Below are 15,582 nucleotides of genomic sequence, written 5' to 3'. Positions count from 1 at the left end.
CTATGCCGATAAAGAGATTACGAATTCCCCCTGCCTTCCATTTCGAGAATGATTAGGTTATGATAGATTTAAAGTGTTAGTTGGATAAGTAAAGTTTGAAATGTTTATATGTAGTTAGTCTACTCATACCAAAGAAATTCCATTTTATTTCAATCCATGTTTGCTTTGTTTTGGCAACGTGGGTGTGTTCTTGGGAACATAGGTGGAAGGTAGGGAACATGCGGTGATTAGGATTCTTGCCCCGAGCAGTCCGTTAGTTTAGTTTTCAGTCGGGATTCCTATGGAAGGATGTAATAACGTAGTTTACCTTTTTGGCATGAGAACATGGTAGTGAGGAATTTTATTCCGAGAGTTTGTTTGATATTTTATTTGGAAGGATGTTATCTTAATAAGAACTTGCGGATAATTATCGGGATTATTTTATTTTAAGTTGTTTCTTTTATGACATGGCTATTGTGGTTTGTATGTGTAGTATCCTCCGGTCATTATGATGCAGTTTTTAAACAAGTGAACCTAGTGATGTTTGAGATATTTATATTTCAAATATTCACTTTGTTATTGTTTAGAAATTCAATACGGGCACTCTCATAGCTTCTTTACTCTCTCCAACATCGAATATCGCAAAAACCAAATGTTGAAAAAAGTCTACCAATAAATTAGCACAAAGCAAGGAAATAATGAGAAAATATGTTGCACAAGTAGATCAACAAGACTTATAAAAGGAAATGCAAAACAAGGAAAAAGGCATGAGAGGGATGCAACAAATAGTTCATATGAGATTGAAGTACATATATATTAAGTACCTTCAAAGATCAACTAATTATGAAGTGAATGGAGATGATTGCAGCATTATACACAATATGTGACAAATATCTATACAAGACCTCTGGATCTTTATTGCCATTGGGTCGACTCAGTAGGACCTAGAGATAACAAAGAAAACTTATCAAGGGGGACACTCCTAAGAATAAGGAAATGGCTTCATTAAAGTTAGACCACCACCTTTTCCTAAAAGTTGCGTTCGACTTCCCTTTAGTTGAAATCTGCATTAACAATTACTAATAAAACATTTAACGGGTGTTTAACCATATGTGTATGCTATCTTATTTAGTATACGGGAACAATAGGATGTGCAAGAATTTCCTTCATTGTTTTGATCATGTAGTAGTTAGATTTCTTATGAGTTTGTTAGAGCATTTTTAGCAGAGCAACCAAAAAAACACTAAAATTTTGAACCAAAAAAACACCAAACCAAAAAAACACCAAGCAACTACGCAGTTTTGCCAAAACCGCGCCATATAGTCCACGCGGTTTTGGCAAAACCGCGCCACTAAAGCCCAACTAATGCCCAAGTGTACCATGTATCGCACATAAACTTTTTTCTTTTTTTTCTTTCCCAATCTCTGGCGCGGTTTTGTGAAAATCGCGCCATATAAGCCCAATTAGAAGCCCAAGCCCACGCGGTGTTGGCAAAAGCCAAAACCGCGTGAGTGATTTGATACAGCACCAAACCTGGAACCAAATATTGGTCAATTTGGTGTTTTTTCTTGAGAATTTGGTGTTTGATGCTAGGTTGATATCACTGCTAAAGATGCTCTTATGTTTTTTCTGTTTTTTTTTAAAGGATAATTGTATTAATAAGAAAAAGTTACATAGTACAATGAATGGATAGGATTGATAGTTATCACTACCACATTAGATACTAAAATCAGTTTACAAATCTTTAAACTCCCGCTGCGAGATCGAACCCGGGATTATGTTGGTTTGTCCCTAGCCACAGCACATTATATTATGTTGGTTTGTTAAAAAGTAAAATGTCTTTCTTTTTGTATTTTATTATTGTTTACTATTTATTGGGTTCAATTTCTTGATTTGTCATAAATTGACAACACAAAGTTTGACGATTTTTTTTTTTTTTTTTTTTGCCATTCTGATTACCATAAGGACGGAAAGGCTTGTGAACTTGGAAAGTGGAAAGGCTATATATTTATCAATAAGGTGGTATTTAATTGTTAAACTCGAAGGGAAAAAAAAACTTACATCACACATTGACTCAAAACAAAAATTTCCTTGCCATATTTTTTCGCTTGGATACATCAGAAATTTTGAAGCAGAACCTTATGTAAGAGGGGAATATTTGTGATTCTTTTAGATCATTAAAGAATTTCTACTTTGTCCTTTGAAGAACACGAGGAGGTAAACATATATATGATAATGATCTCAATCATAGTTTTGGACTCCATATAAATATGGATATTTATTTCTTGATGAATTATAAGTATCCATATTGAATGTGGTAGAATTCACTTGGGATTGACAAAATGTTGGCATAGTATAGGTAACTAATTGTTGCATAGTGTGGTGATGACCACCTATTCCAAACTTAAGGACAAATTGAATATCTCTACACAATAATAATTTTAAAACATTGTATGTGATCGACAATTAGTAAAAATATTTTCTTCAAATATTTTCACCCCAATAATATAACACAAACATGCAACATCGATTATACCATGTATTTAATACCAGCTATCATATTACATGGTACTAGCTTTCAATCATGTGCATCACACGTGCCCTCTACCAGTAATAATAATAATAATAAGGAATAAGGAAGCAGAAATCCTCTACATGTTACATAACTTGATTTCCTACTTTACTTATTTGAAGAAAAATTGAAGGCTTAATAAGTGAGTAGAAGTGCCTCTAAGCAAGAAGTAAAAGAAGAAACATCCTCAGTGAGCATCTGCTCTATTACTTCTAGGATCTGCAACTTACTTTTGACCTCAGCTATGGAGAGAGTGTTGTGTGTGGTGTACTTTTCAAACTCTAAGGTAATTTCTTATTGCTTAAGATTTTAGCATAGCCTAGAGCGTAATGATGAGAAGATAATCCTCATTTCAAGTCAACTCTAGACTCATCTCTATTTATGCCAGACCTAGTTATGGACAACGATGGACTCCCTTCTCTGTCTCGCTCATTACTTACTGTACGAAGATTAATTTTCAGGACCAGAGGTAAGAGCAGTATCCCAGACTTCAAACTTGGTAGAGACTTCAAAGTATCATCCCAGACTTCAAACTTGGTGTAGAAACATGCTTGCCTCTCAAAAATGCAGTATTGAAGGAGATCAATAATAGAACTTATCCTACAAGATTTCTTCTAAATATAGATTAGCCAACAATCATTGCAGACCATAAGGTAATTTCTACAGACTCGGGAGTTGTATGTCTTATCCATCCACATTGTAATCTTTCCCTTTCCAAATTGACAAAGTCTACAAATGGGTTTCTCAGTAAGTTTTTATAGAACAACAATAAAGATACTTGAATGCATGCTAACGAGCAAAAACAATCCCATATTGTTATATTCTATATATTTTTGTGAATAGTGAAGAGCTAAAAGGTATTGAACATTCCCTGGAAATATCCAATGTATATACAGAAGAGATTCCATTAATGGGAAAATTGAGGTACAAATAGTCAATGTATATAGCTTTAAGCGCGAAAGTTCCAAGCGATAACAAAAAATACAAGTTTGACATTGAAGAATTTAGTGCATGTTAATGAAACTTGATCAGCATTCCTTTCTGTTTACAAATGTGATTCGTGACAACAATGCAAAAATATAGAAATTTAGAACATCAAATGCAAAATATAAAAAAATTAGTGTTCATCACTATTGCTACGGTGCATAATCAATTCATACATTGTTGCGAACGGGATTCCACAGCATTCGTAATTATGTTCTTCCCCTAGTTCCTGGGTAATCTCCGACTCGATTCGACCGGTCTTGCATTACGACATTTTGGTGGCCTAAAGCAAGACAATAAAATGTGGCCCTATATGCGTTAATGTTATCAATTTTTTTTTAACGTGTGTTATTCAATATAATCCAAGAGAGAGCGAGTGAAGTGATTTTGTTATTTGAGAGAAGAGTTTTATTTGTTTTTTTAGATATAGATAAAAGTTTGGGTTTTTTAATTGTGACTTGGTTTAATGTTTTTTGTTTTTTTTTTAATTATTTGTAACTAGTGGGGTAAATATTGCCAAAGAGTTTAATAAGGAGTTGGGTTCTCGGGGATTGTGAGTGATTTTGTTATTTGGCGGAGGAGTTTTATTTGTTTTTTTTAGATATAGATAAAAGTTTGGATTTTTTTAATTGTGAGTTGGTTTAGTGTTTTTTGTTTTTTTTAATTGTTTGTAACGAGTGGGGTAAGTATTGCCAAAGAGTTTAATAAGGAGTTGAGTTCGCAGGGATTGTGAGTGATTTTGTTATTTGGCAAATGAGTTTTATTTGTTTTTTTAGATATAGATAAAAGTTTAGATTTTTTTAATTGTGAGTTGGTTTAATGTTTTTTGTTTTTTTTTAATTGTTTGTAACGAATGGGAGTGGGGTAAATATTGCCAAAGAGTTTAATAAAGAGTTGGGTTCTCGGGGATTGTGAGTGATTTTGTTATTTGGCAGATGAGTTTTATTTGTTTTTTTAGATATAGATAACAGTTTGGGTTTTTTAATTGTGAGTTGGTTTAGTGTTATTTGTTTTTTTTTTTATTGTTTGTAACGATTGGGGTAAGTATTGTCAAAGAGTTTAATAAGGAGTTGGGTTCCCGAGGGATTGTGGAGTGATTTTGTTATTTGAAAGAAGAGTTTTATTTGTTTTTTAGATATAGATAAAAGTTTGGGTTTTAATTGTGAGTTGGTTTAGTGTTTTTTTGTTTTTTTTAATTGTTTTTGTAATGAGTGGGATAAGTATTGCCAAAGAGTTTAATATAAAAAAGTTGGGTCTCAAAAGGTATTGAGGGATTAATTGAAATCATATGTTTATTTTTTTTTTTTTTTTTAAATATGGTTGGTTTATTTTTTGTCATAATTTAAATAAGTGGCAACTAACTGAACTCTTTATTAGAAAGTTTATTGTTTTGTAGCCGATAATAGTGTGGCCCTATTTTTTGTTTTGGTTTGGTGGCCCAAAGCAATTGTTTGGTCTGCTTTGCCCGAGGGCGAGACCGATTCGACTCGATTCTTTCACCTAAAAACTCAACTGACTCGGATTTATATCAATTTCATCGTGGGCCTCGCCAAAGACAGCAGGGAACTTCCTCGTCGGGTCGGCGGGCTCACCATAGGCGATACCACAGTTAATCAGAAACAGAATTACCACTAGGGTAAGGAAGGCAATTACTGTGGCCGTTCCATCAAGTGAAAGGTCTCTAAACGGCACTGAAATAGTGTGGACCATAGTATAAAATATCCCGATATATCCCGATATTTGGGGATATCTATCCATATTCCAGAAAAAGATATATAAATATCACGATATGTTCAGAGATATATACGACTGCAAATATCGGTGATATTCAACGATATTTGCGATATTTTGCGATATTTGGAGATATTTTACGATATTTTACGATATTTTGTGTATATAATAATTTTATTTAATATTTACTATTATATTTCAAATAAATATAAATAATGTATCATGATATATCAAGAAATATCCACAATATCCACGATATTTTTCGATATTTTAGATATATCCACGATATTTGCATGTGAAACAATGTCAAATATCCCCAAAGAGGGGGATATATCCACGATACATATCCATAAATTGAATATCGATAAATACCCATATCCTGATATTTTGTACTATGGTGTGGACTGCAATCTTGAGATTACAAATCAGTTCATACACTTCAATTCTTACTGTATTGATCCTCATCATCTTACCACTATCATTTCCACTGCTTACCTTCAAACTTTTACCAGGATCAAGAGTTGGTAAAGAGGTCCCAGTTGGTAACCTCATTAAATCAGAGCTCAACATCATCTTATTAGGAACAATATGGAAACGGAAGTTACTCAAATAAGCATGACCACCTGAGAAGATGGATGCATCATCCAAAGCAAAAACAGTCATGTTTTGGAGATTCACTATTTCTGGATACTTGGCTTTCAATGCTTGTGATAAAATACTGAACCCATTGTAATGAAGACGAAGCATAACATCTTTCAACATCAATCTCATTAAAGCAGGAGAAGTGTTTTGAGGATTATTCGATGATTGTGATGAAGAAGAAATGGGACTAGTTCGATTATTGTTGTTATCAGTTTGTCTTAAAGGAGGAAACGAGAATGAATTCATCCGTTCAATGTTACATGATAACGGAGACACAGGAGAAATGAATCCTTCCAAACGGTGAACAACAACCAAACCATTATTGAAGAAATCAGGATGTGTTATTTCAACACCACCAATATAAACAATCGTACTAGTATCATTATTTGATGAACTAGAAGAATCATGATTATTATTATTAGTAGTAGTAGAAGAAGCAGTAGTAACAGTAATACATCTACCAGTACTCATAGTTTCAAGTTTAGTACCAAAAGCAAGCTTGTTCAAGTAATCATAAGAGAATATTCCCGGAACTATGTGCTCACGAAGGATCTGAGGTACAGAACATGAGCTACTTACTGAACCGGAACCGATACATGACCGAATCGAATCATCTGTTGGTGCGAACACTGTTGAAGGACCATTCCATGTATAGTAAGCGGAATCTGATAGTGATGGAACTGCTGCTGCTAGTTCTTGAAAACCTAGCGTTGTTAATATCGACTCCAAATGAGCCATTGGTGATTGCACTTCTTTACTATTACTGTTACCATTCGATGAAGAAGAAGGTGGTTCGGCTGGTGGTGGTGAGAATGTAGTAGTAGCTGAGAAATCTGATGGTGGTAGCGTTGTTAATATTGACTCCAAATGAGCCATTGGTGATTGCACATTGTTACCATTCGATGAAGAAGAAGGTGGCTCGGCTGCTGGTGGTGAGAATGCAGTAGTAGCTGATGATGAATCGTCTATATTCTTGGAAAAATCAGATGGTGGTGATGAAGATGATGAAGAAGAGGAGGAATCATCGATGGTTGTTGTTGTTGTTGTTGATGATGAAGATTCATCATAAGAAATGTTGGGAATAATGATGATGAGTAAAGCGAGAATGGTGATGAGATGAAAAAGAAACTTCCTTATCACCATTGTTGAGTTTGTTGAATTGAGAGAGAGTGTTTGAAAAAGAGAAGAAATGAAGAAATGAGGAGATGGCTAGTGAGTGAAGGGAGGTATTTATAGATGAGTGACCAGGCGTGAAGTGTGTTATGTGTGACTGTGGTTTCAGTTGTGGTGAGATATTGACCTTGGTTAGGTTATATTTTGTGACTGATTTGACCCTGTAGAAGTTTCCGGATATTTGTTTTAGTAGGTGAGATTTTTTACTGATGAGGGGTATTTGTAGTAGAAAAAGTTTTGGTTAAAAGTGTGGTTGAAATGAAGAAATGGGGAGTGACGTCAAGAGTGGAGGGAGAGAATTGAGTTTGTTAGAGAATTAGTTATGGTTTATTACTGATGAATACCCCTTCTAGAAGAAATGAGGTGAAGGAAAAAAAAGTGAGGTGTGATTTGTGAGAGTTTCTTTGTACGAATTTTTACGGGTGAGTGTCTGAGTGAGAGTGATTCTGCGGTTTGATAGTTTGTTAGACAGTTATTTTGGGAGTCAGGGAGGTGTCACTAGTTTATTTACTGAAGTACCCTTGTTGAGTTATCACATTTATAAACACCATAGTTATGGGCATGTGCCTTGTGGCTTACGAGTACTTTTGGGGGCATGTTAGCATGTATGGTATAATAAATTAATAACAATGGACGGAAAAATAATGGTCATGTGGGTTGTACATTTTCTTACATTTTCCCTCCCCGTCTTCAGAAGTACCACAAATTAAGTCCAATTTGCTAATGGCACAATGAATCCATCTCAATGTAGATAAAGAATTTGGCCCCAGTTTCAGTAACTTTTTTTCTTTTTGTGAGCAGTAATATAATTACACATTTATTAACTCAAATCATTTTAGATCCAAGCCCATGCCCAATATACTCAAATAGTCAAATATAATTCGGACTGGCACATGATTTATGCCCAATATCTCAACACATAGGCACAAGCCTTTCGCAAAAACACTTGATTACACTAGTACGATAGGCCATAGCGCTATGCAAATTACAAAATGCGTAGGGAGCATCAATTACGGATCCTTCAAGGACTTCTCCCACCACCACAAGCTGCAACATATATGTTTTCAAAGGCTTGTGATTTGTTAACTCAAATAAGATAATTACACATTTATTAACTCAAATAAGGTATTTGGTGTGATGTTGAAATGAGTTGGTTAGTTTCTTTGTTATAGAGAGTGATGGTTTGTTTTTTGGGTTTTGGTCAATGACGGCTATGACGCAAAGCAAATACTCAATGCAATTGCTTGACTTTCCTTAATCAATTATAGAGAGTGATAATTTGATTGTCCCCGTACATTTTTCCTGAATCAATCATTTGATTGTCCCCCCCCCCCCCCTTACATTTTCCTGAATCAATCATTGGCACAATTTGATTGTCCCCCCTCCCCCACCAAAAGGTCAAATAAGTCAAGTCCAATGAGAAATTGCAGGATGAATCCGAACTCATAATTTAGACCCAAATACCCAATATCATAACGTCATAAATCATAACCTACAATTTAAATTCAGTTAGTTTGGATTTAAAATTTTTGTAGTCAGTGCAAGACTGCCAAGGGATTGAACTTGGAATTAATGTTTTATCATAGTGTTTTTGTTTTTCATGTCTCTACACTATAATATAGCTCAGTTTTCAAGAACCTCTTTCCAGTATCAAGTAGGCAATTTAGAATAATTTAGAATAACTTATCTAATACTAGCCATTTTATTCGCCATGCCGGGATTGTTACATTTACAGAAAAATACCTTGATCTTAGTCAAAAATCTCATTGATACAAATAAATATACATGTCCGTGGATACAAATATATGTCTTGAAGTTATGCAATAATAAAATGCATCAAGAATTAGCAATGATAAATCATGTCCTGCACCATTGCATATTCATAGTTATGTTTCAGTCTTTGCCTTCAGATTTTTCTTTAGTGGTATCATTGTATGCACCATCTCAATACTTGACATTCAATCTATTAGGACCTGCAATGCTATCGTCATCTCTTAGTAAACAACCATGCAAGTAATTATAACTTAGAAATTAGGCTTAGAATTGTCCCTTTCTAGCACTTGATCGTACCATTTAAGAAGTGCAATTTATACTCATCTTTGTTCTTCAAGATAGCTCCCTGTCTTCTTCTCTTTTCTTTTTGTAACCAAACCTATATGTCTGCTAAACCACAGGGTTAAAAGTATTTGAAAAAATCCATTCAATACACTAAACTTTAAAAAAAAAACCAAAAAAATAAGATGAAAAAAAAATATGTATCTTTATCATCCATTTTGTTTCTCAATCGAATATTCAAATAGTTTTCTTAACTAACAACTCAAATTCACTAAGCTAAGCATGTACTGTAACATAAATCCATAGCTTCCCACAACTACTTTGCTAATCTGACTCCAAGTTCAATAGCTTGCTACATTCATGCACCAACCACAACAAAAGAGTAAGAGGTTGAGTACCAACTGTTGGCTTTAAGACATGAATTGAATCATCACTCCAAAGCAAGCTAAGAAATCAACTTTTATACATTGATAGAGAAGAAATTGAATATATGAAGCATATTCTAAATTTTATCAAGCTAGGTTAAAATTTTAGCATGATCGAATGAACATGAATTTTTTTAACTATCATATAAAATTAATAAGCAAATTAAAATGATTCAAAGATGTTAGAGACTTCTTTGTTTCTTTGAATGTGTTAGGATGATGGTGCTCTCCTTTGTATGTGATGATCAACGTTGTTGCTTTATCTCAAGCTCTTTCAATTTGTTTACGGGCTTGACAATTCTACACACTTATGCACATGTAATACCCCCCTAAAATCAAAATAACTGACATAGTCAACGCCATATACATTAAAAAAAGAAAAATAAAAGAAAGATTGATCTCAAATCCATCCAAAATATTAAGACTTTATAATGCATTACCTCAATAACTTTCAAAATCTTGCCTATATGAACCACGCCTTTATATCTTCATACATTACATTTGAAACCATTGTCTCTCATTGTACAACTTAGTAGTTAGATCTTGATTCAAAAGAAAAAAAATATGGACTTATTTATCACCTGTTGTGTCCTTTTATTAACAGTCTTAACCCTGGTACTATACCGAAAAATCAAAATAACTACGGTTGATTTTCAAATTATGGTTGATTTTCAAATTACAATTGTATATCAAAACCAAGAGTTATTGCTCCATCAAAAGAAGGTTACTAATTTTATTGAACCATCATCAAGTGCTCTTCCATTGAGCTAAGGATCCATTTCAAGATACATCAGTATAGTGTGCAAGACAACAATGCTACTAAAAAAAATATAAACATAGGGCTTAATTTATTTACAAACGTAACATAGAAACCAAAATAGATATAAATAATACCAAATGCAAATATAAAGCCAAGCATTTAGTTCATTTAATTTTAAGTCGGAGAAGGAAAATTCCTTTAGGCTGCAAGAGATACTCTAGATATCCATATGGTATTCAAGCACTCATATATAAGTACTTAAACTATTATGTGCGGCACATGTACTAAAACAAATAAGGAAAAGTCAAAAAAAACAGACAACATTTCATATTCAAACGGACTTTCTTTGCTTCAAGTATTACCCAATGATTACATGCCCTTCAAAAGAAACACTATATCTACAACAGATCGCCACTATTAGCACATGCATCTTAGGAGAAATGCACCAATGGGACCAACCTGACAATATGCAAACTACTAAAATAAATGAATTAATCATATATAAGAATGACAATACTAAAAGGTAATACCTTGTCAAGTGGAATTGAGGAATTGGTGTGGGAAAAACAGAAATGGTGAAATCGGCATAATCCATGATCATTATTAGAGCTTCTTGGGAGCAAAAACTCTGGAAATGGTGAAATCGGCATAATAACGGTTAAGCACATGAATACCATCAAATAGTGATTGCAAATGTTAAAATTCTTCGTTCAAGATCAAAACGAACAAATAGTGGTTTCCGTGATGCACGCAAGCACCTACAAAGCATGACATATATCGATAGTCTTAGTGCGCAATCCAATTCAATAATGCTTCACACTTTCATTTTCAGTTCACTACGAATATCAAGTTGCAAAAGTTGTGAAATATCACTATCACCACAACGAAAACAGAATCATAACTCATACTTGGTGAGACATTGTAACAAACAATTAGAACCCAATTTAATTTAACGCAAACAAATTGTTAACTATTACTAATTGAAAATAGAAAAGGTAACATATAATTTGTAATTTCACACTTTCATTTTCAGTTCACTACGAATACCAAGTTGTTGCAAAAGTTGTGAAAGATCAACAGAAAATTCAAAACACACTAAAACCAAAATAAAATTATTGAAAATTTGATTCAAGCACAAACCCATACTAAGATCGATTCGGATCTGATCCTTCTCCTCCCGAAGGTAACCCCAACCTTTGATAATGCTCCTCCGTCGGCTGTGTAGATTCCGAAATTCGATAACTGCATGTTCTCCATCTCAATCACCCGGCCTGCAGACCTCTAAAGCTTACCCTGTACCTCAAAATTTTCTTTTTGAACCCGATGTTTGTTTGATGGGGTTCGAATCGCTCACGATGATATATATATATGCTTGTTGAGGTCGGTGCTTCACCTTCCTAATTGAAATTTGAAGTGGAATTCTAATTTGATAGGATTTAGTCATACTTCTAATTTTGGGAACCAAGTAGAGGTTTTAAGAACGCTATTTTTTTCAGTTTATAAGGAACTTGTATGCATCATGTGACAATTGAGTTTCCTGCAAACAATTATTGAAGCCAATTCAAATATGGGTATCTTAAAACTCAAAACAATGAAGTAGTATCATCAAATTAAAGAGAAATCGCCACCAAACTTACACCAATATAGAAAAACCTGCGCAAAAACTCTATTGTTGCCATCAGACCACAAAAAACTCATACCTGTGATTTCTTCTTAGTGTTCTCTCGACAGGTTTTGAGAAAAGAGATAATTCCTATAGAGCAACGATTAATAACACCTCGTTCTTAAACTCGCTGACACCTTGTATAGAGTTCCTTGATAGCCTCTTTACAGCTATCTCTCGTTCTCCATCCAACTTGCCCTAGTGATATTAGTTGTCCACATAGAAAATCATATTAAGTTTACCTTCTAAATTTGTGAAGACTATATGAGTAAGACTTACCTTATATACAGGACCAAAGCCACCTTCTCCCAGCTTTTTGTCTTCTGAGAAGTTATTTGTTGCTGTTGCTATTGTACTTAAATCAAAAAGCGGCATTTCTAGGTCATCTTTCTCACATTCACTTGATCAGAAGATGATCATCGTTATACAAAAATTTTGATGTACTACAAAATACTAAGGATATGCACTTAGCATAAATGAACCACTGCACCTTCATAAGATGTCTGACATATGGATTTCAACAATAAAGGCATGGTTTGGTTCTGATGCCTTAAAAGCAAAGAACAATGGAAACAAAAAATCATGAACAATACCTTTGGGTCTTCTCTTCTTCCACAAACACCAGGTTCCCAAGCTTAACACAATCATCCCAGCAGCAAATGCAATGCATATGATCATTATCACACATTCCCTCCTTGAATTGCTTTTAGAAGCTTTGAACACACATTACCCGACAATAGATTATTTGAGCATGCAATCGGGGAACTATGAAGTTAGACATAAATTTTATAACACGTAAGATGAGCATTAGACCACTACATGTATGAAATGAAAAAATGTGTTGGCTTAAAGCATATCGCAGTGAAACAGAACCAGAGTGTTTCATTGTAGAGCTATTAGTAGAAGAGGAAAAACACAACATCAAGGTATACAATTCATTGTAGAGCTAATAATGGAACGTGAATAGGTGAAATGGTTAAATAAACTGTGCGAATTAATATTGTACACAAAGAAGTTGTGAGTACATACCTAGCTCAGAAGCCGCCATACGAATGTAGAGATCTTGCCCTGCCCCAGTCAATTGTCTCATATCGATTAGATCCTTAAACCACATAACACAACCACTTCCATCTCCTATAATATTAGAGTTAGTATAAGCCATACATGAACAATTATTCAAGCACTTCACCCTGCATTCCTCAAGATTCATGCTGCTATTAAGCCATGAGTTTGTTGTATCACCTGTTCGGGTTAAAACAAATATAAGTCATCACCTGTTCTTCACCACGACGACCACGTTTAGAATTAAGAAAAACAACCATTGGAGCTTGAGCAGTTCTTCTTCGATCTCTGGCCCTTTTTCGAATTCAGATATAGATTTGAGGCCATCGCTATTTTTTGAGAGAGAATGTGTGGTTGGGGTGTTTAAGCAGATTGGGGTTTTGTTTATTTATTGGGTTGTTAATTAATTTGTGTTTTTTGTGTGTGTGTTTTGGTGAAGGCAAAAGTTTCTTTTGAAGAATCAATTTGTGTGTTTTAGTGTTCCGTAGTTATATCACTTAATCAAAATTGTAATTGGCATGTAATTAGTTTGTTCTTAATATATGTATCTCGAGAACATCTAAACAATCTCGAGAACATCCCGCATCCAATGAAATTCAAGGCAATGATCAATTTGTAATAAATCAAAAAAATCTTGCCCTCGCTTTGTAATTAATTTTGTGTCCTTACTTAAAAATATTGCTGATGTGGCCTCCTGAAATTGCAGATGAGCATTTTCGCCCACTGTGCAATAATGGTTTTAGATCACTTAAATTATATAATTATATCTTATTTCTCTCATTTAAATTAAAACAAGTCTTCTTTTATTGATAATTTAGAAAAACATTCCTAATGTCACTTAAATAATATAATTATGTATTCCCTATATAATTATAATTACCAATTAGAATTAGAATCCGAATAAACCATGCCTAACTATCGATCTCGAATAATAGGCTTCGAGACTTTAGGAAAAAAAAAAAAAAAAAAAAAAAAAAAAAAAAAATCGCTATGTGCACTTTTTCGATTTGGCTTCGATTTATTTATACTAATTTGGTAAATGCGGTTAGAGAGTGGTCGAAGAGAGAAAAAAGATATAATGGAGGCTGAAATTGGTTAGTGCCAGTTTTTTTATTTTTGGTGAATTGGGTGGGGGTATACAGGACTTGTATAGTGCCCAATATAAATATATACCCTAAATTGGGCCTAGTTGGGCAGAGTCTGCCAATCACAATTTGGGGGTGTCAATAGTAGAACCCAAAAAAAACTAATGCGTAACATGTACAAAATTTACGGGTGAGAGAATAAGAGTGCGTGATGGGGAGGAAAGCTGGGCCGTTGATGTTTATCGGAAAAAAAAACGAGTTGGGCCGCTGCGGTTGATTAGTTTGTTCTCCATGGTGGTTTGTTGTACGAGAGGAACATTAGACAGAGAGTCAGTGAGTTGTCAACTTGTCACCCGTATATTTACTCAATTACCCTTGTTGAGTTCTCACATTTACAAATCCCATAGTCCTTTCACTCCTTTGGGATTTATGGGTTACAAGTATTTTGGGACATGTATGATAAAGAAATATAATCGATCATAATCACAATGGACTAGAAATAATGGTAATTTGTTCGTACATTTTGCTGAATTAATCATTTGCTCAATTTTGATTGTCTTTTTCCCCGTTTAAAAAAGATGCAAGTTAAGTCAAGTTTCCAAATGGCACGATGAATCTCATATTCTCATCTCACTGTACATAAAGATTTTGACCCCATTTTCCGTAACATGGTCATGGACTCGTGGTGTACTCCGCCAACTTAACGCCAATACAATAGCATTCAAAAGCATTTATATCCTTGGGAGAGGTTTTAGGGACATATTTGGCAAGTTTAAATTTTTTTTATTATTTGTGACAATGTTTAGAATAGTTAGAAAATCATATCTACAAAAAATTAGTCTAATCCAAAACTTACAAATATCCTAACGATTTTGAGTTTGTTTACGTGTTAAGATAAGATATGTCCTTAGAATCCCTCCCTATATCCTTTTTGATGCAACTCCAATAAATGCAAACAGATATATCCTTTTTTTTTTTTTTTTTTTTTTTGGTAAAGATGCAAACATAAGATGAGTTCTGAATTAGACCCAATACCATAACGTCATAAATCATACTCTATGCAAATTTGCTTGCCTTGGATTTAAAATTTATATAGTGAGTGCAAGACTGCAACAGATTAAAATTGGAATTAGTTCAGGAATTGAACTTGGGATTTTCATTTTTTTGTAATCTGATTGAACTCGGCTTGTGACCAAATATCTCAGTACATTGAAAAATATGACGTCGATTGAACAACAAATTCTATGTCCATCTCAGTATATATATCGGGCTGGCTACGTCGGCATACAGAAATGGTATAAGGAATTGACATACGCAATCCTACCTACCTACACAATGAACTAAAAACTGATTTTTTTTTATGGGGATTTGATCTCCACAAAAAATTAGCTCTTTTGAACATGTCTAGCCCTACTAAAAGTTGAGTTCAAGTTAGAAATTTATCTAACGGT

General features: G+C 34.0%; 2 protein-coding genes across 2 annotated transcripts; both read right to left on the bottom strand.

The window, feature by feature from the left end:
• Positions 1–2,898: 2,898 nt before the first annotated feature.
• LOC147483676 (uncharacterized) lies at positions 2,899–6,784 on the bottom strand. The gene is made up of 2 exons (XM_086579616.1): positions 5,639–6,784; positions 2,899–3,165 (listed from the first exon to the last, which is right to left on the bottom strand). Exons 1-2 carry the CDS (start codon positions 6,782–6,784, stop codon positions 2,899–2,901), a joined length of 1,413 nt encoding a protein of 470 aa, XP_086435742.1.
• A 5,290-nt stretch (positions 6,785–12,074) lies between these two features.
• LOC147483675 (G-type lectin S-receptor-like serine/threonine-protein kinase SD1-1) lies at positions 12,075–13,431 on the bottom strand. Its single transcript, XM_086579615.1, has 4 exons — positions 13,014–13,431; positions 12,578–12,697; positions 12,264–12,385; positions 12,075–12,182 (listed from the first exon to the last, which is right to left on the bottom strand). Exons 1-4 carry the CDS (start codon positions 13,192–13,194, stop codon positions 12,075–12,077), a joined length of 531 nt encoding a protein of 176 aa, XP_086435741.1. The 5' UTR covers positions 13,195–13,431.
• Positions 13,432–15,582: the final 2,151 nt, after the last annotated feature.

Source organism: Coptis chinensis, chromosome 8 (assembly GCF_015680905.1).
Source record: "Coptis chinensis isolate HL-2020 chromosome 8, ASM1568090v1, whole genome shotgun sequence".
Lineage (NCBI taxonomy): Eukaryota > Viridiplantae > Streptophyta > Magnoliopsida > Ranunculales > Ranunculaceae > Coptis > Coptis chinensis.
The sequence above is the reverse complement of the archived record's forward strand: the minus strand, read 5'-3'. Positions and strand labels throughout refer to the sequence as shown.